The 21,860-nt window shown below is 44.1% G+C and overlaps 1 protein-coding gene across 7 annotated transcripts in view; it reads left to right on the forward strand.

Annotated features, from left to right (window-relative positions):
* MLPH (melanophilin) overlaps positions 1-21,860 on the forward strand; it is a 105,141-nt gene that overhangs the window by 17,741 nt on the left and 65,540 nt on the right. For all 7 annotated transcript variants that reach the window (XM_087885872.1, XM_087885866.1, XM_087885864.1 and 4 more), the window contains one exon: positions 20,236-20,274. In XM_087885872.1, coding sequence (XP_087741998.1) covers positions 20,236-20,274 — 39 coding nt within the window. The remainder of the gene's footprint in view (positions 1-20,235; positions 20,275-21,860) is intronic.

The following is a 21,860-nucleotide window of genomic DNA, read 5'->3' on the forward strand; positions in this document are numbered from 1 at the left end:
CTTGAATGTGACATTGCATATATAGCTCCATCAGAAAAGCTACACAATTCCAGGGAAATGTATTTTAATTTAAGAAATTTAAAATAGGTCTGTGCACTTGAAAGCATGTTTTCCCTTGAATCCAAAGAATTGCACAGCCCAATTGATAATATGCATGTTTTTAGAACTGTGGTATGGTTTTAGAACTGAAAATGTCACATTGTTTTACAGATAATCAGGGCTTAAACTGGGTGAGAGGGTGGTAGGGATATAACACTGCTAGTAAACAACCTAGTATCATGGAGTTGGATTAGAGTAAATATGATGTACTTCATACTATAAAAATATCTGCTTCTGTAAAAGCCTTAAGGATTTGTAACAGTGGTGAAAACTAAACTAAAACTTGCTACCAGTTCGCTGGCCGTGCGCCAAGTGTGTGCGCATGCACAGTTTGCACCAAACACGTGCTGTGCGCACATGCATAGTACGCACAAAAGGAGGCTTGGGAAGGTAAGTAGAACAGCGGGGGCGGGGGAATCAGGGGGCGGGGGAATCAGCTATGGCGCATGATCTTGGAAACCTTTTTTAAAACTTTTTTAAAGCATTTTTTGCTACCGGTTTGGGTGAATAGGTAGTAAAAAAAATGCTTTAAAAAAGTAAAAAAAAAAAAGGTTCGGACAATCACAGCTGTGCCGCGCAATCATCCGAGCCTTTTTTTTTAAAGCATTTTTTAACTAACTAAAAAGTAAAAAAAAAAATTCCAATGATCAGCTGAGCAACGCATGATTGTCTGAACTTTTTTTTTTTTTTTTTTACTTTTTAAAGCATTTTTAACTTTAAAAAATGTAAAAAGTAAAAAAATGCTTTAAAAAGTAAAAAAAATGTTCTGGCGATCGCGCGTCGCTCAGCTGATTGTCAGAACTTTTTTTTTTACTTTTTTTTTACATTTTTCAGTGAACCAGTAGCATTTTTTACTACGGTTTGGGTGAACCGGCCAGAACTGGTAGCATTTCACCTCTGATTTGTACCGTTTTTTGTTTAAATAGCCACAAAAGAATGGTCATATGTCTGTGTACAATCATTTATGGAACTTTGCTTGTGGTTATTTTTTTCCCAATTATGGCTCTTTGGATCCAACTTAGAATTTCATTCTCTTAGTCAAAAGGCACTGACTTTCTGCCGGTTTCTTGGGACACATTAACTTCCAATGTCTTTCCTTTAACACATTCTTCAGTATGGCCAGAGTTTTCTCAAAGCTACCTACTGTATTTGTGTTTAGTGAATATCCTATTTCTTGTTTGATGCTTGTTGTATTCATCACCTCTCATGCCACAGAGAAGCTTCATGAACATTCTGATAGTTTTCAGACACCATTTATTTTATTACTAGCTGATAACCCGGTGTTGCCTGGGTATTTATTTATCCCAATCCTGTGTTAGACAGAAAAAGCAACTTCACCCTGAGCCCTGATTTCGACGAGAATTAAATTAGTTAAAAATGTTTTCCCTGTGCCCCCAGAAGTGTCAAGTAAAACCACCTTGTTGTTTTGCTAGCTGATCCATGATCATTTGGTATGGTTTTTTCTGATCTTGATTTAGAAGTGGCTTCTTTTCTGTGATATATGCACTAAGCTGTTCAATGTTGTAGTTCTTTTCTCGCATGCAATCTGTGTGAAGTACATCATGTTGGTCTCGTAATGATGATCATGGCCATACATTTGTTCTCAAGAATAATCAAAGTCTTGTTGAAAATGTCCAGACCAAAAGTAATTTCTAATGTTGGCTTCTCCCTTGCGCTGTTTAGAGAGTCCATTGAGTGGGCTATCTCCTGTCCGATTGGTCCGAGACTGAGTAAGATGAATAAACACGCCTCCTCTTCCTGTTATCCCAGTTCTTTACTCAGTCTGATCCAAGAGACTTGTGTTTTCCTTGTGCTCCATTAGTGGAGCTTTTCTTTACAATCTGCTCTTTCTCCTCAAGGCGGGAACGGCAGTCAGGATGGGTGGTGATCGGTTGCGAGTTGTTAGGACCAAGTCTGCAGAACAAGCTTAGCCCCGCCTCCTTGCCATAGCCTCCAGTTTTTCGACTCGGTCGAGTAGGACAACGTGTCTAGGCTTCTCGCAATTCTCTGCTACAGTTTACTACCCTATTTTTTCATCTCAGACCGCGTTCCCAGCGTGAACGGCCTTTGCCTGTCTCTCCTGAAGACCGCTGACGAGTGTGGAGCGGTTGGGCTGCCGGCCGGCAGACCCTTCAGTGTGCACGAGCCTGCTCTGCCGCACTTCCTGGAAGTTTAGACCTTTCTCAGTATCGGCTGCGACTCGCTCTGCAGCTGTGAGGCGCTCCGTTTGTTTTTCGCACTTATTTAGATCGCGCTAGTGCCTATTCGGCTAGCGATCTTGTCCTTGCCGGAGCAGTTCAACGGATTGCGGAGATCCAGGCCGACTGAAGTCTTCGCTCCAGCATTTCAGCGTTGGCCATTTGGTGAGGTGCTTTGTGGACGGCGGCCTTTCTCCGGAATTCAAAATGGCGGACGCCATACTGCCGAAGGCTTCCCGCTCCTCTGGTGGCAAAGGGAAGAGAGCCCACGAGCCTGATCCTCAAGAAGGGACTTCGGGCACCCCGGGAGGGAAGAGTCTAGGTCCCAACGCCCTCCTAAATCATCTGGGAAAGGGTCCTCCTCGTCGGCCAAGTTTACTAAGGAGGACGAACGCCTCCATAAGGCTATGGAGCGTGCCTTTAACAAGGCAGCTCCTGACCCTAGCGCAGTGGCCAATCTTCCATCTTCGGTGGCTATCTCATCTTCCTGCCTTGATCCCTCAGCGCCCTTGCCTAGTGGCTCTTCCCTTCCGCTTAGTTTGGCCCCCCTGTCACCGGATATTTCCATCCAGGGGGATAATGGGTTGGGTACAGAGATTGCCACAGTATTCCCCTCCCCCCAGACTGAGGCAGATTCTAGGCCCCAAGATCAACTGGGTGGGGGCCCTGTTTCCACCGCTCAGATCCCACAGGAGGCTCTACCTGCGGTTTCTCAAGTTCCCCAGCAGGCTATTACCCCAGCCTTAGCTCAGTTGATTGCGGATTCTATCCGTCAGGGCATTGCCCAGGGCCTACAGGAAAGGGCTTCCTCTCGTGTTTCCGAATACCTTAATGACCAGGCTCTGTCCGCTAAGTCTCAGCCTTTGGTCTCTGAACCCCCCCCCTTCAGGAAGGAGACGTTTTTCCTTCCAGGGACAGCCACGAATCCATTTCAGGGGAGGAGGATGCCATTATTGAGCAGGATTTGTCGGAGGACGAGGGGTTAGAACCCGACCACCCCTCCTTTGTGGGTCTTTTCCGCCCCCAAATGTTTAGGTCCCTCCTATTTAATTTATCGCCGATTCAAGATGCAATCCCTGCAGACAATTCTTCTTTCCATCCGGGAGGGGGACCTTCTACCTTCCATCGATTTAACAGAGGCGTACCTTCACGTCCCTGTTCTCCCTGAACACCGTAAATTCCTTCGGTTTTGTTATGATGGGAACCATTATCAGTATCGGGCCCTGCCCTTTGGGTTATCATCTGCCCCTAGAGTTTTTACAAAGATTATGGCTTCCCTCATGGCCTATCTCAGTGGGTTGCCCATTAGAGTTTTATTTTACCTGGATGATATTTTAATTTTGTCCCGATCCCCTAGTCAGGCCCAACAGGATTTAGCGGCTACCCTGCACGTCCTTGAAGACCATGGGTTCTCTGTCAATTGGCGTAAGAGCCATCTGACTCCCTCCACTAGGCTTCAGCATCTGGGGGCTATAATAGATACGGTTAGTTCGGAGGTCTTCCTGTCCCCTGAACGCATTTCCAGTTTGGTCACGTTGGCTTCCCAGGTGCGGTGCCAGAGCTCATCTTCTCTCCTCACCTTGTCTTGTCTTCTTGGCAAAATGGTGTCAACGTTCGGGATCGTCCCTTGGTCGTGGCTGCACAGCAGGGACCTCCAGTGGTTCCTCCTGCCCTTCCAAAGTTCCCGCAGGGCGGCCTCGGCTACGCGAGTGGTGTTGACCCCGGCCATGCTCCACTCCCTGGCTTGGTGGTCCTCCGAGGTGATCCACAAGGGCAGCAGATTTCGCGAGCCCCAGCGTTTGATCCTAACGACAGACGCCAGCCTGTCGGGCTGGGGCGCTCATCTCGGACACCTGCTGGCTCAAGGTCGGTGGTCGCTCCGCGAATCTCGAATGAACATCAACGTGTTGGAGCTCCGGGCCATCTTCCTCGCTCTGAGACATTTTCGCCCTCACATCCTCGGCCGGGACATTCTGGTCCTAACCGACAATGTCTTGGCCAAAGCACATGTAAACTGGCTGGGCGGCACTCGCTCTCGAGCTCTCATGCACGAGGCCCGCAAACTGGGCACGTGGGCGGAAACCAACCTCGCCTCGATCAAGGCAGCGCATATCTCGGGGACGGAGAACTGGGCAGCAGACTCCCTCAGCAGGTCTCAGATCGACCACGCGGAGTGGAGTATACCCCCGGAGCTGTTCCAGGAGCTGCAGGCTCTCTACGGCCCCCTGGCGGTCGACCTGTTCTCGGCATCAAATCACCACCTGCCAAGATATTTCACCAGATTCCCTTCTCTGGGGGCGGAGGCCGTGGACGCTCTGCGGAGTCCTTGGCCCTCGGGTCTCCTACTGTACGCCTTTCCCCCGATCCCCCTCATTCCTCACGTCATCAGAAAACTCCTGGAGGAGCGACCGGAACTAGTTCTTCTCGCTCCCTGCTGGAGCCGCCCCCATGGTTTGCAGACCTGAGTGCCCTCTCGATTCAACAACCGTGGCTGATTCCGTCCGACCGGATTGTCCTCCGGCAGGGTCCTCTGACTCATCCGGACCCCCAATGGTTCAGCCTGACTGCCTGGAGACTGAGCGGCTCCATTTGACCGGGCTTCCCCTCTCCGAGGGAGTTGTCTCGGTGATTCAGGCCTCCAGAAGGGGGTCGACCTTACGTATCTATGAAGCGACCTGGGGGGCCTTCACCAGGTGGTGCCAGAAGAGGCGTTTGTCACCTTCCTCAGCCTTGGTGCGACACGTTCTGGAATTCCTTCAGGAGGGGTTCCTCTTGGGCCTTGCTCCAAATACACTTCGACGCCAGGTGGCGGCCCTCTCTTCGGTGCTGTCCTGCGGGTCCCCAGATCCTCTCTCCAGTCATCCCTTGATCCAGCAGTACCTCCGGGGGCTACCAATCTGCGTCCCCCGACTGTGCATCAATTTCCCTCATGGGACCTCCCGAGGGTTCTTTCGGCTCTGACAAAGGCGCCCTTCGAGCCCTTACGGGAAGTTTCTCTTCGTTACCTTTCGATGAAGGTGGCCTTCCTGGTGGCGGTCACGTCCGCCCGCCGTATTTCGGAGATGTCCTTGTTGTCCATTCGTAAAGAACTCTGCATCTTCTACCCGGACAGAGTTGTCCTTCGCTTTGACCCGTCCTTCGTCCCGAAGGTCAACTCTGTTTTTCATCGATCCCAGGAATTAGTACTACCAGATTTCTGCCCGAGACCGCGACACCCCTTGGAGAAGCTTTGGCACTCCTTAGATGTTTGTTGGGCAGTGAAGATTTACATCGCTCGCACCTCCTCATTCCGACAAACGGATTTCTTGTTTGTGTCGTTTCTTCCTTCGTCTCTGGGTTCCAAGATCTCGTCGCCTACCTTGGGCCGATGGATCCGTGCCTGCATATTGTCGGCATACGTCGCCCTGTCGCTTCCGGTTCCCCGGGGTATAACCGCACACTCCACCCGGAGTGCTTCCACATCCGTGGCCTGGTCGACGCGAGCGTCCGTGGAGATCTGCAGGGCGGCCACGTGGGCTTCTCCGACCAGTTTCACTCGCCATTATCGCCTGGACGCTTACGCTTTGGCGGATGGTGCCTTCGGCAGGAGGGTCCTTCAAGGCGTTCACGAGGTCTCCTAACTCAGGTCCCTTCTGCCTTGAGGAGAATGGGCGTTGGCTCTTACCTGATACGCCCCTTCTCTGGCAGGCGGGCACGGCAGTCAGCCCCTCCCTGTGGGGGCCGTCCCCGTGCAAGGTCACAGGAGGGGGGCGGTGTTCCGCTAATGTCTCTGCTTTCTCTTCCTAGACACGTTTATCTGCACTACATCCTCATCTCAAACTGAAGGCTATGGCAAGGAGGCGGGGCTAAGCTTGTTCTGCAGACTCGGTCCTAACAACTCGCAACTGATCACCACCCATCCTGACTGCCGTCCCCGCCTGCCAGAGAAGGGGCGTATCAGGTAAGAGCCAACGCCCATTCTACCTGACTTTCCTCTAGTGAACTTTTATCTGTTCACAGGATTAGCAATCAGCACGACATCCCTGCAGCTCAGCTGAGCCGAGTTCTTCTAATCGGCTGCAGTAGCTCCAAAGCTGATCAGCCTTTGAATTCATCACTTGATTATCAAACTGTGAGTTGTTGGGGTGCGCAGGCGGGGCCGTTCCGTGGGTCCCAGCGCAGCTGGGATTGAGGAGAGGCTTCGTTCCGACAAAGTCCAGCTCTCCCACACATTGCCGGAGCTGCCCTTCTTCACAGGACTATCTCGTTAGTCCTTTAATTGCAGCAGCATGTGTAAGCTCTTTACGGAGCAGTTTGTCTGCTTCGGAGCTGGTTAGAATCTTATTTAAAGAAATATTTCACATTTAAGCCTATTGACTCTGATAGCTGATTCTCCCTAACAGCAGAGCCGTTTTACTTTAATTGCTTTCCTGGCGGCTGCCATTTTGGGTGGCTTAATCTGTGAAGTCATTCTGGCGCCATTTTGTTTGCCTCAAAGGGGGGGGGGAGTCCTACTCCTGAGGCCTGGTATTACTGAAATCCATCTTTTTAGTCACATTATCAGAATTGTTTAATTGTATTCCTCTCATTCTGAATTAAGGCATACTGTGTTGCTAAATAGAGCCTTATATTATTTTAGGCTGCATTTCTAACATGGCTAATTGTAGCCGCTCAAAAAAGAGTTCTAAATCACCCTCTCATCAGGAGGACAGTTCAAGGAGTGAACACTTTTCCAAGAGACCAGCTCCTCAATCTGCTCACTCCTCTTCCTCTGCGGCTGCAGAGAAAGATGCCAAACGAAGGCACTTGGCCTTAGACAAGAAATTTGACAGAGCTGAGGCAGGCAGAAATCATCGTGCATCCTCCACCTGCCACAATACCTATTCAGTCTTCTCCACCTCAAGAGCAGCCCATTTCTTTTTTTCTTTTTTTTTTATTGAAAAAGTTTTCAAATACAAGTTTTTCCCCCTTTTTCCCCCCCTCCCCCTCCCTAACCCCCCTCACCCCCCTCACCCCCTGTGACTTCTTCATAACAAAAAACCCAATTCATAACAGATTACTTACTTCCTCCTCTAAATACTGACCTTTACTTACTAGAAATATTATTAATATTATAACATCCCCTTTTAACCATACATTTCAAAAAAAAAGAAGAGAAAAAAAAAGAAAAAAAAAGAGAAAGAAAAGATTCTACTATGACATTATATAATGACTTCTAATTTAACATATTTTTATAACCCCCAATTTAACAATAATCTGCCCTTTTTCTCCTCTTTCGAACTTTTATCTATATATTATTTTACAACATTTCAAAACCACCTTCCGCTTTAAAAATATATAGTAAATCCTGCTTTAACATTTAATCTTTTGTGTATATTAATATAACATTTTAGAGCGGCCTGCCCCATAAATCCTAATTTAACATTTATTCAACTCTGTCCATTTCCTCCACTCCCCTAAATATATCACTTAAACATCCCTTTTCTTAAACTAATCAGTCTGTAAACTAGCTTATTCACCCACTTTCCTGCAAAATTGCCATACACAACAATTCTTAATATCTTGAATCACTACCCACTCTGCTTAAAAATATATATATATATATATACGTATATATTCCAGTATATCTAAATAGAAAAGAAAAGACAATGACTTTAAGTTTATAGTCCATATAATATCTTCTTTGAAGTCTTTCCGCTGGATTATTAAGACCATCATCCATAATAGGGTAACATAGCTTCCTGATGCAACAGTTTGTTCAAAATCTTCAATCATATCTGCCCCCATCAGTAGTAAATATCCTCATATATATATAAAAGTAAAAGCAACCACCCGAGTGACATTATAGTTATATTTCATATAGTTGTAATTGTGGCTTTCATCAGGATTATTAATTCCCATCGTCCTAGTGGGTAACAACCAGATCTTCTGCATGCCCCAACGTAACTCTCTTGCCTTGTAACTCAAGATAGTTATAATATATTTATCAGTACAAAAAAAAAAAAAATCCAAAGTAGATGATTCAAATCCAACAGTTTAAGACTCTTTTCACATCCCAGAATTACGGCAATGCAGTGGTCTGTCACTGTCCTCAGGATAATATTAACCAATACTTCGCCTCCACTATCTTTTCACATATTCATACATTTTTTAAAGTCACTGGCTTCACTGTTGCTTGGTTTAGAAATTTCTATTTTTGTACGACCTATTTCTTTTTTTCTTTTCTTTTTGTGGGTTTAATTTCCATCCTGGTTTCCTTTCTACAGATTGTATATCAACTAATCGGTTTTCATTCTGCTTTATAGGTTGATCTTGTTGGTTTTGTTTTTGTATCTCGTGTTTCTTTTTTGCCCCTTGTATATCATCTGGTTGGTATCCATACTTGTCTTTGACTTGATAAGTCATCACGTTAGAGTCAGATGGCACTTCTCTCAAATTTGTAAATAATCTGGCTGGGGTATCCAAAAAATCCAAAGGCAATTTATCTGGTACAGTCTCTGTAATTCGATATTTTCCCTTTATTTCCAACTCCTTCTGCTTATCCTGTATTGTGCCTAAAGATGTTAAATTCATTTTCAAAATGTTTTGATAAAATTCTTTCGCTCTTTCAACAGTATTTAACTGGTATCTTTCTCCTTGATATCTCAATATAATACCAACTGGGATGTCCCACCTAAATGGAATATTTCTTTTTTTTAACTCAGTCACCAAAAAACCAAATTTCTTCCTTTCCGTTAATATCTTAGGTGGGAGTTTTTTGTAAATCCAAATCTTTCTTCCATACAATTGCAAATTAGAATTGAAAGAATTTTGCACAGTGTTATTCCTAATTTCTTTATCTGTAAAATAAATCACCACATCTCTAGGCAGTTGCCTTTGCTTGGCAATCCAGGAATTTATTCTGTAAACTCTGTCAATCCTACAAAACACGTCCTCAGGTTGAACCTTTAAAATCCCAGCTAGAATTTCAGAAGATATTTTCCTTAAATCATCTCTGTTATTTTCCTGCAAACCTCTCAGTCTTATTGCATATTCAGTGAAATTATATTGTACCATTAAAACCTCTCTTTCAATCCTCTGTTGCAAATTTTCTACATTGCCAGTCTTTTGATCAGCCTCCATTTTAGGTTTTTCTTCTGAGCTATTATCTTGAATATTTATCAAATCATTTTCAATTTTTTGAATTCTATTGTCCAAATTATCTTGAGTTTCTTCCATTTTAGACTCTAGTAACTTAGTATTTGCATCCAACTGTATCATAAATTCTGAAAAGCCATTAGCCATTTTTAAAATTTTTCACTCCAAAAAATCAAACTTAGATTTCACCAATTCTTTAATTTCCTGCTTAAATTTTTCAAGGTGCTGATTCACAATCTCATCCCTTCTTACAATCTCCTCTAAGAGAAATTCTATTATATTAAAATCAGGTTGCTGAGACTGGAGACTTAAAACTTGTTCCTTTAGCTTGTTAGTGGGGGAATCCCCCCCCACTACTTGTTTGTCTGACTTTATAAGTCTCAGTGCCATGTTTCCGCCCAGGCAAGCTTTGTAAAAAAAAAAAAAAAAGAAAGACTTCTTTCCAATCAGAAGCAATATCCGATCCCCAGAAAAAAAAAGAGAGAGAGAAAAAGAACACAGGAGCGAAGTTTTGTCTACAATTGTAGCCAGTGGTATTTATTCCGCTACATTGTAATAATAAAGAACGGAAGGACTTTCCCTTTCAGCCTCTTCTCAAGCCTCGGCAGACGCCATTTTAAAAGTCCTTTTTTTTCCCCCCTCTTTCCTTTCCCCTTTTCTTTTGAATAGTTTTTATAAAATAAGTAAAATACTTGCGATTCTGTATCACAGGTCCAGCTCACATTTTCTTTAATCAATCTGTTAAATTCACAGGCTTGCTCTTGTCGCCTGGCTCTGCATATAGCAGAGGTCTCCCAAAGCCCGGAGCGGCGGCTGGGGATATGGGGAAGCTCATCCGCTCCGTCCCAAAAGTAAAATAAAAACTTTTGGGACTATGCAGAGAGTTCTACCCACCCCAGCCGGCTCTATCTCCGTTTCCTCATGGAAACGGAGTTTTTTTGAGCCGCCATTCCGTTGTGAAGGCGGCTCTAACAGGCAATGGAAGCTGACGATCCCGAAGGAACATCTGGCGGCGGCCAGCAGCAAACCGGAAGTCCAAGAGCAGCCCATTTCTGATCTGCCTCTTCAGGAGACAGTTTCTTGGTCCGCCAACAGATCTACCACTGCTATGGATGATCAGTCCATCATTAGAGAGGTCTTTGCTCAGGGATCTGATGCCAGTCCACCTACACAACCTCCAGCTTGTGCTTCTCCAGCTCCTGCCACTTTCACTGCTACCTCTGCAGGCCTTCGTCTAGAAGAAGAGCCTTCCTCTTCCATTTCCCGGGAGATGTGCGATCTCATCGCTCAGACCGTGGCCAAGACCATTGATACTGCTCTCACCCAAAGAGGGATCCTAGCTCCTTCGTCTGCTCCAATTCAACCACAACGTTCTTCCAGAACATCTTCCAATCTGGACAGTGAGGTTTCCTCCCACACTGGGTCTCCATCACGCTCTCAGCATAGCGATCAGTCCGTTAATGATGAGGTGGATGACTTTGACTATAACCTTTCTGAGGAGGAGGAGGAGGAGGAGGAGTCTTCTTCAGACAAGCCCCGTTCCTCAAGCACGAACTGTTCAAGACCTTGCTGCACAAAGCCAGAGTCACCGCCAATATGAGTAGCTCCTCCTCTGCTCCAAAGGCAGCCCAGAGCCAGGACTCCAATAGCCGCCTGTTTGCAGAAGCTGTGGCTGAACAAGAGGTCGTTCCTTCGCCTAAACTGTTTCTGGACACCATCCAACATCAATGGACCCAGCCTGGCTCCATTTCCAACCCAAGTGGTCTGGAGAAAAAACTATATACCACCAAACAGGAATTCGAAGATCTTCTCAAACTGCCTTCAATTGATGCCCCCATGGCTAGTCTTACCTCTTCCAGCATCCTCCCATCAGATGCTGCTGTGGGTCTCCATTCTGAGGACAGGCACGCTGAGACATCTACCCGCAAGACTCACCAGGCCCCGGCTTGGGCCATCAAGTCCGCCACCGCGGCTTCTTTCTTTGCATGTATCTCATCTGGGTCCGTCAGATGCAAAGCAGAGTGCCTCCTGATGACACCTGGCTTCACCAGGACATCAGCAAGGTCATAGCTGCCATGGAATACATGGCTGATGCCACCCTTAACTCTGCAAAGTTTGCTTCTAGAGCCCTGGCCTCCAACATTACCTCTCGCCGACTCCTCTGGCTACACCATTGGCAGGCAGATATGAGGACTAAGTGGCGTCTTACAGCAGCCCCCTTCAAAGGTGGCAACCTCAGCGAAACGCCGACGGAGCTCCTTTTAGGCACTCCAGCCCCGTGATTCCGTATAGCCGCTAGAACAGCGAAAATCAGCTGTCTAGCGGCTTAAAAACTCTCCCCCAGGGAAAAGGGGGAGAGAAGAGCAGAAGGGTCTGGGTAGAGCTCCCCTAGAACCCCAGGCTTTTTTTTTTTAAGCCTGGGGTTTGCAGGGTGAGAGCTCCCTGAAAGCCCTTCAGAGCTCCGGAGCCAGGACGAGTCTGCTTAAAAATAAGCAGACCGAAGCGTCGCTACCACACCAGCAAAGCAACTAGAAAGATAATAAAGAATTTGGATTTTGGATTTTGGATGCTGGCAGAGTTAATCCAGGAGACTAAAAATGCAAGTATTGTATGTTAACTCTGTTTAAAAAGGGAAAGATGGCACCTTAGGGCGTGAAAATGAAACTTATAAGTGAAAGTCCTTGTTAACATCAGTAACATTGTTAAAGCTATCGGGTTATTCAAGAAAAAAGATTTAAAGTGGAAGTGGAATGGAAAAGACTGTGGTATTGATTTTAATTAACTTACATTCTTAATTTGCGTGGAAATAATTGGAGTTAATGACCTGATAGCCGAATTAATACAAACATAAAGAGACAATTGAAAAATGGCTGAAATTAAAGATGGATTATATGAGTCAGCAAACTCACAAGTAGTGACTGCGAAGGACTTAAAAGACTTTTTTTTTTTTAATTTGATTTATATGCTGCCCTTCTCCGGAGACTCAGGGCGGCTTACAATGTGTTCAGCAATAGCCTTCATCCTTTTGTATATTTATACAAAGTCAGCTTATTGCCCCCACAACTGGGTCCTCAATTTACCTACCTTAGAAAGGATGGAAGGCTGAGTCAACCTTGAGGCTTGGCGAGATTCGAACCTGCAGTAATTGCAGGCAGCTGGTCTTAATAACCAGCTTAATAACAGGGTGCCTTAGACCACTTTACTACCAAGGCTCTTAAAAAGATTTTTAAAATCTTTTACTGCTGAGATAAGACAGATAATTAAAAGAACTATTCAAGATTTTAAATTGGGGAATAGTAATGACTTGCTGGCTGGAAAAGAGGAAGAAATTAATCAGGACAATGTGCCTTTGGAGGATAAAAGAGACATTGTTGGGGCTAAAATGGAAGTTATTATACTGAAAACACAGGTTCTGGAAGAGGCTTCCATTCACTTAACTGAGAAACAGCAAGAAGACTCTTTACTGCAGGTTGATAAATATTTTGACAAGTTTTGGCTCTACAGACAGAATCAATATATAAGGAACGAACTGATGGACTACAAATGCAGGAAGAGTCGAAATGGGGGCTTCAAATTAAAGGAAACAACCCCAAGAAGAGAACTAATTCCAAAGACACACCAACTACAATTTCAAACCTAAAAAATTTTGAAAATAAAAGCAGGGGGAGGAGCAATGCTGAAGAAGAAAATATTATTGAAGAAGGACTGGAAAAAATATAGAAAGAAAGAAAGACTGGTCATATTTTGGAGATTGTCTCATGATGTTAGAAGATTTAATTAAAATTGGATAACTTTCTGAATTTTATGGTAGTTTTAAAGTATTGAAGTTTAAAGATGGATAACTTAAAATTTAATGGATAACTTTTTGAAAGTTTTGAAACTTATATTTTGGAGAACGTTCTGCTAATGTATTAAGAGATTTTAAAATGTTTAAAATAAGATTATGGTTTTGTGTTTTTTTTTCTCTTTTTTTATAAATGTGAAATGTGATAAGAGAATTTATAAAAGGAAGGTTGAAGTATAATTTTTAAAAGGGAAGTTAACAAATGTGAGTTTTGAATTCTGTAATAGTTAGCATATTTTAGTTTATGTTTGTTAAATGCTATATCCTGTTTTTGCTCTGGGAAGTCGGGGGGGGAATGGGGGAAGGGGGGTTGGGTGGGGATAAAATGAAGTATGATAATTGATTGTGTAGTGTTTGGTTGTTTGAATATAAAAAAAAACTTGTTTTTTTTTTTAAAAAAAGGGGGCAACCTCTTTGGCGAAGCATTGGATCCTGTTTTGGTCGAAGATAGGGACAAGAAGAAGGTTCTTCCTTTCTTGTTCAGACGAACCGACAGACATCCTACTTTTTCTTACCGTAGACAGTCTTTTCGTTCTACTAACCCAGGATTCCAACCACCGGCCCCTTCACGGTCTTTCAATCCTCTGTCTGACAGATTTCAGGACAGACAGCAATTCAGAGATTGCAATTGTCAACCCAGTCCAGGCGGCCATTTCGTGGCTCCGGTTCCCAACCATATTGCAGAAAGTAATACCAACCCCACCCTGGATCCCATCGACGGCCATCTTGCCCTTTTTTCTAATAGGTGGTGTTCCACGACTACAGATGCTTGGGCCATCCAGATGGTATCCCTAGGGGTCACTCTAGAATTTGTTTCCACACACACCCCGTTGATTCATCAGGTGCTCAGTTCCCTCCAACCCTATCAAGAGGTCATCCATGGAGACCAAAATTCAACACCTCCTATCAATTCGAGCCATTGAACCGGTTCCCCCAGAGCATCGGGGAGCTGGTTTTTACTCTATTCTTTTCTTAGTTCAAAAGAAGTCAGGGGGTAATAGGGCCATTCTAGACCTGAAACGCCTGAACATTCATATTAAATATAGATGTTTCAAAATGCATTTATTTATTTATTTATTTATTTATTTGATTTCTATACCACCCTACTCCCGAAGGACTCAGGGTGGTGCACAGCCAAACAATAAAACACATACATACAAAATTTAAAAGTAGAATAAAATCAAATTAAATAATTTTGGCCCCGACAAATTTAAAACCCCAAAATTTTAAAACCAATTTAAAATTGAATGTATAAAATACTAAAAGATATTTAAAAATTAAAAATCTTTTATAAAAGAGGGAGAAAATTAGGCCAGGCCCACCTGGTGAAATAGTAAGGTCTTTAAAGCGCGGCGGAAGGTGCGCAGATCCGGGATCCTCCGTATCTCTGGGGGGAGCTCATTCCAGATAGTAGGTGCCCCCCTACACTCTATCTTGGGAGGCATTAAGCTTGGTGACTTTCTGTCCTCCATAGATCTCCGGGAGGCCTACCTGTACGTACCGATCAGACCATCTCACCGACGGTTCCTTAGATTTTGCTACGGGGGGGGGTGCTCATTTCCAATACAGGGCCCTTCCCTTTGGCCTTTCTTCTGCAGCCCGTATTTTTACTAAGCTCCTCGACGTGGTGGCAGCACATTGGAGAGCTTCACCCATCAGATTGCAGTGCTATTTAGACAACATACTCATCCAGTCTTCCTCATTCCAAAAGGCTCTTATGGATCTTCAGGCAACTATCACAGCCCTATAGCTCCACAGCTTCACCGAGAATTGGGAGAAGAGCCAACTGCATCCATCCACCAATCTCATTCATCTGGGAGCTCGCATAAACACAAAGGCCGGCCTCGTGTTCCTGTCGCAGGAATGCCAACACAACATCAGATCCACAGTGGGTCAGATCAGACCTCTCCGCAAGCCTCCGCCTTTCCTACTCTCCCAATTATTGGGTCAGATGATTTCCTGCCTCTCCATTGTTCCCTGGGCCAGGCTTCATTCCCGCCCGCTCCAGTGGTTCCTTCTTCCCAGCCAGAGGGCAGGCATCAGCAATTCCAACTCCAGGGTCAGGGTTCCGTCGAGGGTTCTATCATCTCTCAACTGGTGGACATCCGCAGCTCTAGAAAGAGGCTCCTCTTTCCTCGAACCCCAACGTCTGATTCTGACCATGGACTCCAGTCTCTTCGGCTGGGGAGCTCACCTCAACGGCCAGATTACCCAGGGCAGTTGGACACCGGGGGACCTTCAACATGACGTCAACTGGCTGAAACTACGGGCAGCCCATCTAGCTCTATGGCACTTCCAGCGCCAACTTTCCAGTCAACATGTGCTTCTCAGGACGGATAACGTCACCACAATAGCCCACGTGAATCATCAGGGCGGAACACGATCAAGGACCCTCATGAGCGAGGCTGCGGAGCTGGGAGCCTGGGCACAGAGACACCTGCTCTCCTTACAGGCAGAGCACATCACGGGCTCCACCAACCCTCAGGCAGACTGGCTAAGCAGGACGGACATCGACCTGGTGGAGTGGCAACTGCACCCGGATCTTTTCCATCAAATTGTCCTCCGCTTCAGCCAGCCAAAAATGGATCTGTTTGCTACCCCGAACAACACCCAGGTACCCCGTTTTCTATCCAGTTACTGGAACCCAACGGTGGAAGGGACGAATGCCCTCTGCTGCAAATGGCCACAGGGTCTTCTTTACGCTTTCCCTCCGATTCCTCTCATACCACAAGTCGTACGGAAGATCCTGGAAGAAAGGGCAGAGGTCATCCTCATTGTCCTGTATTGGCCTCGCCGACCCTTGTTCACGGACCTCAAGGAGCTCTCGATGGGCAGTCCATGGAGGATCCCACCAGATCGTATAGCTCTCATTCAAAGAGCTGTCCAACATCCAGAACCTCAATGGTTGCAGCTAGCCGCCTGGCCATTGAGGGGGAGATCCTGAGGAAGGAACACTTCTCTTCCGAGGTAATTTCCACTCTGCTCGCCTCTTGCAGAAGGTCCACCACCCGGATTTATGATGCCACCTGGTCCGCCTTTCGTCGATGGTGCGCAGCTTCTGACATTACGCCCACTCACACTTCCATTCCACAGATACTGGGCTTCCTCCAGACAGGTTTCAAGGCTCGTCTCACGGTCAATACTCTGAGGCGTCAAGTCTCTGCTCTGGCCACCATTATTCCCTGCAAGGACTATGGTTCATTATCACATCACTTTCATGTACGAGGCTTTCTTTGGGGAGCATCCAATCTCCACCCTCCCACAGTACACAGATTCCCATCCTGGGACCTCAGCCTTGTACTTCAGATTCTAATGGACCCCCCTTTCGAACCATTATCCTCTGCCAGCCTGAAATTCCTCACCTTCAAGGTGGCCTTCTTCATCGCGATCACCTCCGCTCGTCGAGTCGGCGAACTGGCGGCCCTCTCCATCCGAAGGGACCTGTGCATCTTCCATCCTGATTGTGTAATTCTTCGGCTTGATCCCACCTTCCTTCCAAAGAACAACACCTGGTTTCATAGAGCCCAGGAGATTGTTTTACCCGATTTCTGCCCCAACCCCGTTCATCCCACCGAACGACGATGGCACTCCCTGGATGTACGTCGGGCTCTCAAGAGGTATATTCATAGGACTGCGTCTTTCCGTCATACGGAATCCTTATTCATCTCCTTCCAACCTACTTCCCTTGGATCAAAACTATCCTCGGCTACCATCTTTCGCTGGCTTAAGGCATGCATTACGTTGGCCTACAAATGTAGGAACAAGGCACTTCCTGGTCGCATTACAGCGCACTCAACCCGCAGCACTGCTACCACCACAGCCTGGGCTACTCAGGCATCCCTCCTCGAGATCTGCAGGGCTGCCACGTGGATCTCCCCGACATCCTTTATTCAACATTACAAATTGGATAAATTTGCCTCAGCTGAGGCTGCCTTTGGGCATAGAATTCTTCAACAGGTACTCCCACAGGTCCTCCCCAACCGCCTCCTCTCTATCTTCCCTCCCTAGGGATATGTAGCTTGGGTATATCACACTCAGTGGACTCTCTAAACAGCGCAAGGGAGAATGAACATTGGACTTACCTGAAGGTTCTTTCTCCTTGTGCTGTGTGAGAGTCCATACCCTCCCTTGTTTGTCTTTTCTCTTCCTTCTCAGTTCCTTTTTTTCCTATAGCATTGCGCTCAAGTCACTTGATTCTTTGGATCCGGACCTCGTTTTTCAAACTGGGATAATAGGAAGAGGAGGCGTGTTTATTCAAATTTCTTACTCAGTCTCGGACCAGTCAGACAGAAGATAGCCCACTCAATGGACTCTCACACAGCGCAAGGAGAAAGAACCTTCAGGTAAGTCCAATGTTCATTTTCCCCCTTATTAGCGGAAGCCCCTTTGTGGAGTACTGTGAAGCCGTTACCATGGCAACTCCACTGTGCTGTACAGTAGAAGCCATTTTAAGGCACAACAGGCTGTATCTTAACAGAACACACACCCCGAGGGGTGTTAGGGTTGTCTTACCTCCACAGTATTTTTTTTCAGAGAGTAAGTCATCTGTGTACCAAGTTTGGTTGAAATTGCCCGAGGCATTCCAGAGTTATGCTGGAACACACACACACATTTATATATATATATAGAAGATACGTAGTTTTATATATTTATACTTCTTAGAAACTCTAAAATGAATTAGAATAAAAATATATAAAAAGAGTAGTGTCTAAATTCATGATTTGGCAATACCAGTCCTAAGGAAATAAAAATGTCACAAAAAATAAGCAGTTTTTAGAATTCATCAGTATGGGACTGAAGAAAAAAATAAAAAGTATGATCTGGAAATTGCAGATAAGAAATATTGCATCTTTTAAAGAGGGGGCATACATATTTTACTAACTAAATGAATAACCAAATAACTAAATTTTGTTAAATAAAATAAATGAGAGCCAGTTTGGAGTAGTGGTTAAGGTGTCAGGCTAGAAACAAGAGACCCTGAGTTTTAGACCTGCTTTAGGCATAACGGCAACTGGGTGACCTTGGGCAAGTCATATTCTCTTGCCCTTGGATGCAAGCAGTGGCAAACAACTACCAAAAAACCTTGCCAAGGGACTTGACTAGGCGTCTCTGAGAATTGGATACAATTGAACAGAAGGGTGAGGAGGAAATCCCTACAGACTCAGCCAGGTTTGAAGCTGAGGCAGAATATGAAAACCCATATACAGGCATAAAGCTGCTTAAACTGGCCCTCTTCCATTGTCCTGTATCTTCTCCCTCTTTTAGTCTCTAGAATAAGAAGGATCAGCATTTAGGTCTGATAAAATGCTATTCTCATTCACTTGAATGCAGGTCAAACATGGTTTGGAACATTTTTATGGTCAAGATCAGATAGATGCATATAGTCACCTTCTTTCTATATGGTTGAAATTGGTGAAAAAATTATATCTAAGATAGGAGTGTTGGGAAATTTTACTACAATCTGAATGAAAATTTAGCTGCACTCTTCCTAAGAACTAACATTTGAAAATCTTGAGGAAATTCAGCTAAAATTCAAGAGAATATTCTGATTTGAATTAGATTTACAACTGTATCCTTCATGATATCCTTCTTAAAAATGATTTCACAATAACTTTATATAACAATTTTGAAACATTGGAATAATTTTCAGTACATACCCGTATTTTTTGGAGTATAAGACACACTTTTCCCCCCCTAAAAGAGGGTGAAAATTTGGGTGCATCTTATACACCGAATGCTGGCCCCCACCCTTTGGCCTCTGCCTCCCAGCAATTTACCTCCTTGCTGCAAACAGCCCATTTCAGCTTCAGCACAGCCTGATTAGCATAAGCAGCTGATTGTCAGTTGGATCAGCCTGCCGACCCTCAGCTGTTTCGGGTTGCAGGGATTGACATTGCCTATTGCCGCATGGTCCTCCGCTGTTTGCTGCAAGGAGGCAAATTGCTGGGAAGCAGATTTTTTTTTCTTGTGCTAATCAGGCTGTGATGAAAATGAAAATGAAACTAAAGCAGGCTGTTTGCTGTTTGCTGCAAGGAGGCAAATTGCTGGGAGGCAGAGGCAGATTTTTTTTCTTGTTTTTCTCCCCAAAAAAGATAGGTGCGTCTTACAGTCCAGAGCATCTTATACTCTGAAAAATATGGTACGTACTGGGAAATTCTAGAAATTTAAAATTTCTAGAAATCTTAAATTTGCCAAGTCAGTCTGTCCGTCCCTCCCTCCGTCCCTCCCCTCTCTCATTTATAAAGCTGCCCATCTCACCAGAAGTGACTCTGCAATGTCCAGAAATCAATAAAACCACAATATAAAAGCATTCATTATAACAGCATTATAAAATAGAAAACATAAATATAAAATATATAAAAAAAAAAACGGGAAAAAATGACAAGTACATTTCATCCATTATAAGAAAATACCCTAAAATGTCACTGATTCCCTAGGACCTCTAAACCTGGTATCACAGCCAAACCTTAACGGCCTTTTTGAATATTAACAGTGATGAAGGAAACCAAAATTTGGAGGGAAAATATTCCATAAGGTGAGTATCAAGCCCTGCCTCCTAGCATCATCAGATGTAGGTCCCTCACAAATTCAAATTTGAAAAAGTCAGATACTCTGTCCTTTTGTCAGTCTGATAATTTATTGGGTGCATTATGTTTGTGAAAAATAACAGGCTTTGAGAAAGGCTGGCACAATTTCATGGTTGTGTGTAGCGGGTGTCACTCTTGCACACATTTCATAGTGCAGGGACAGTCAGTGGAATGCAGTGATGTCCTTATCACATTCCAAGTGTGCATAATTATTGCTAACTATTTAGCACATTCCTTTAAACAGCTTGTATGGCATTTCACAGATATGTAAAAGTACTGCTATATTCTATTGCTTTTTGTTGATTAACTCTGATAAATGTAATTAGACTTTGACCCTACATCATGATTACTATAAAGTCTGATTTAAAATACTTAATTTCTTTTATTCTAGGTCTGCGTGGCAGAGTACATAGTTTGCCAGATGTCACCAGTAAGTTGTTTTTTTTCATTGTCATGTACAAATTCTTTAGACTCTAAAATAGTGTTGTCATTTTGAAAGAATCTTGAAAATTGGGTCTCTTACTATTTCAGATTTCAGACATTGAGTCTATATTATAGGCAGGAATTCATCCATTCAAAACAAACAAACAAAAAACCCAAAAACCCTAGAAATGGGCATCAGATGTTGATGTCCTGAGCAGAAGTGGGACAAAAACTGTAACATTGCCTTTGAGTTGATGATTTATATGGACACATCTGTTCAATTTTTTTGGCATGATACAGAAGTGGTTTGCTATTGGTCATTTCCAAGACGTTTGTTCAGTAGCTTGCTAATGCAAAACAGGACTTTATAGCTTTAGGGAACAAAAACAACAACAATGCTCTTTTAAGAAAGTAGCTTAAAAGTAGCTGGGGGGGGGGCGCATTTGAGAATTAGACCAAAGGGCCATTCCATTCACAGCAATTGAAGTGTGAAGTATTGATTCCTTGATTGAGATTGCTCCATGTCTTTGTTCCTAATTTCTTAATTGTGTCATCATAAACATGTTGTTAAGCTGTTATTGCACCATTATCTGTTGGTTCTGATATCTGATTTGTGTTTTAAGTTGTCTTAATTGCTTCATCTTCTTTGCAGTTTGGTTCAGCAAATGATTCATTTCATTTTTCTCTCTTTTTCCCATTCAGAGTTTTCATTAAATCTTTTCTTTTCTCTTAATTTCTCATTCCTCCCTGCCCCCAAAGCAACACCATCATATTATTTGGGAATCAGTTCTCTTTGTTGGAGATCCTTCCGTTTAGCCAGAAATCTTTTACTCATCATTCTGAAACTGGCTACAATGGTTTTCCAGAGAACATTATGGTTGAAAATGTCTTCAAATTATGTCCTCAAACAATCTAAGTACAGGCACTTTCTGTCCAAACAATCAAAAGTCACAGAAGTATATCTTAAAATTCCTAAACATGTTTCAATGAACCTTGGCAGGATGCACATTCCCTCATGCACTTTAATGTGTCTGGAAAAAATCCAAGTCTATTATAAGATAAAATTTAGAGCTGTTTATGTTGTTCCATACTTGCCAAGGGAACAAAAAACAGCCCAATTTCTGAACCTCATTTTGGATTTGGCTATTGTGTCAAAGTAGATAGACTGACTCCAATTGAGCCCTGGTCTGAGACAAACCTCTGAATGGAATCTTGTGGTCTGCTGTGGATCACTATAAGTGGTCAGGAAATTATAGATACAATCACCTTGAGGAATATCCTATTTTTTTCTGATAAAAGTCCTACAATTAACATCATTAATTTAGGTGATAATGTGCAATATTAAAGTTTAACATTAATTACAGTCCATAAAGAGTCAGCCTGTAATATAACCAGTGGCTATGAATATCATTTATCATCAGTATCATGAGATGTAAAGACCCTTTGTGGGTAGAGTTTAATGTATACTAACAAGAAGTGGTACCACGAAGAAGATCTCATTTGCTTATTATAGTAATCTGACTAATCTACAGTGGGAGAAAATGGTATCCCAGGTATCCTGCCTTCCAAGTTGCTTTCATTTGTCAGCCTAAC

The sequence above is a fragment of the Pantherophis guttatus genome, chromosome 1 (genome assembly GCF_059756535.1).
Source record: "Pantherophis guttatus breed Tessera chromosome 1, ASM5975653v1, whole genome shotgun sequence".
Taxonomy (NCBI): domain Eukaryota; kingdom Metazoa; phylum Chordata; class Lepidosauria; order Squamata; family Colubridae; genus Pantherophis; species Pantherophis guttatus.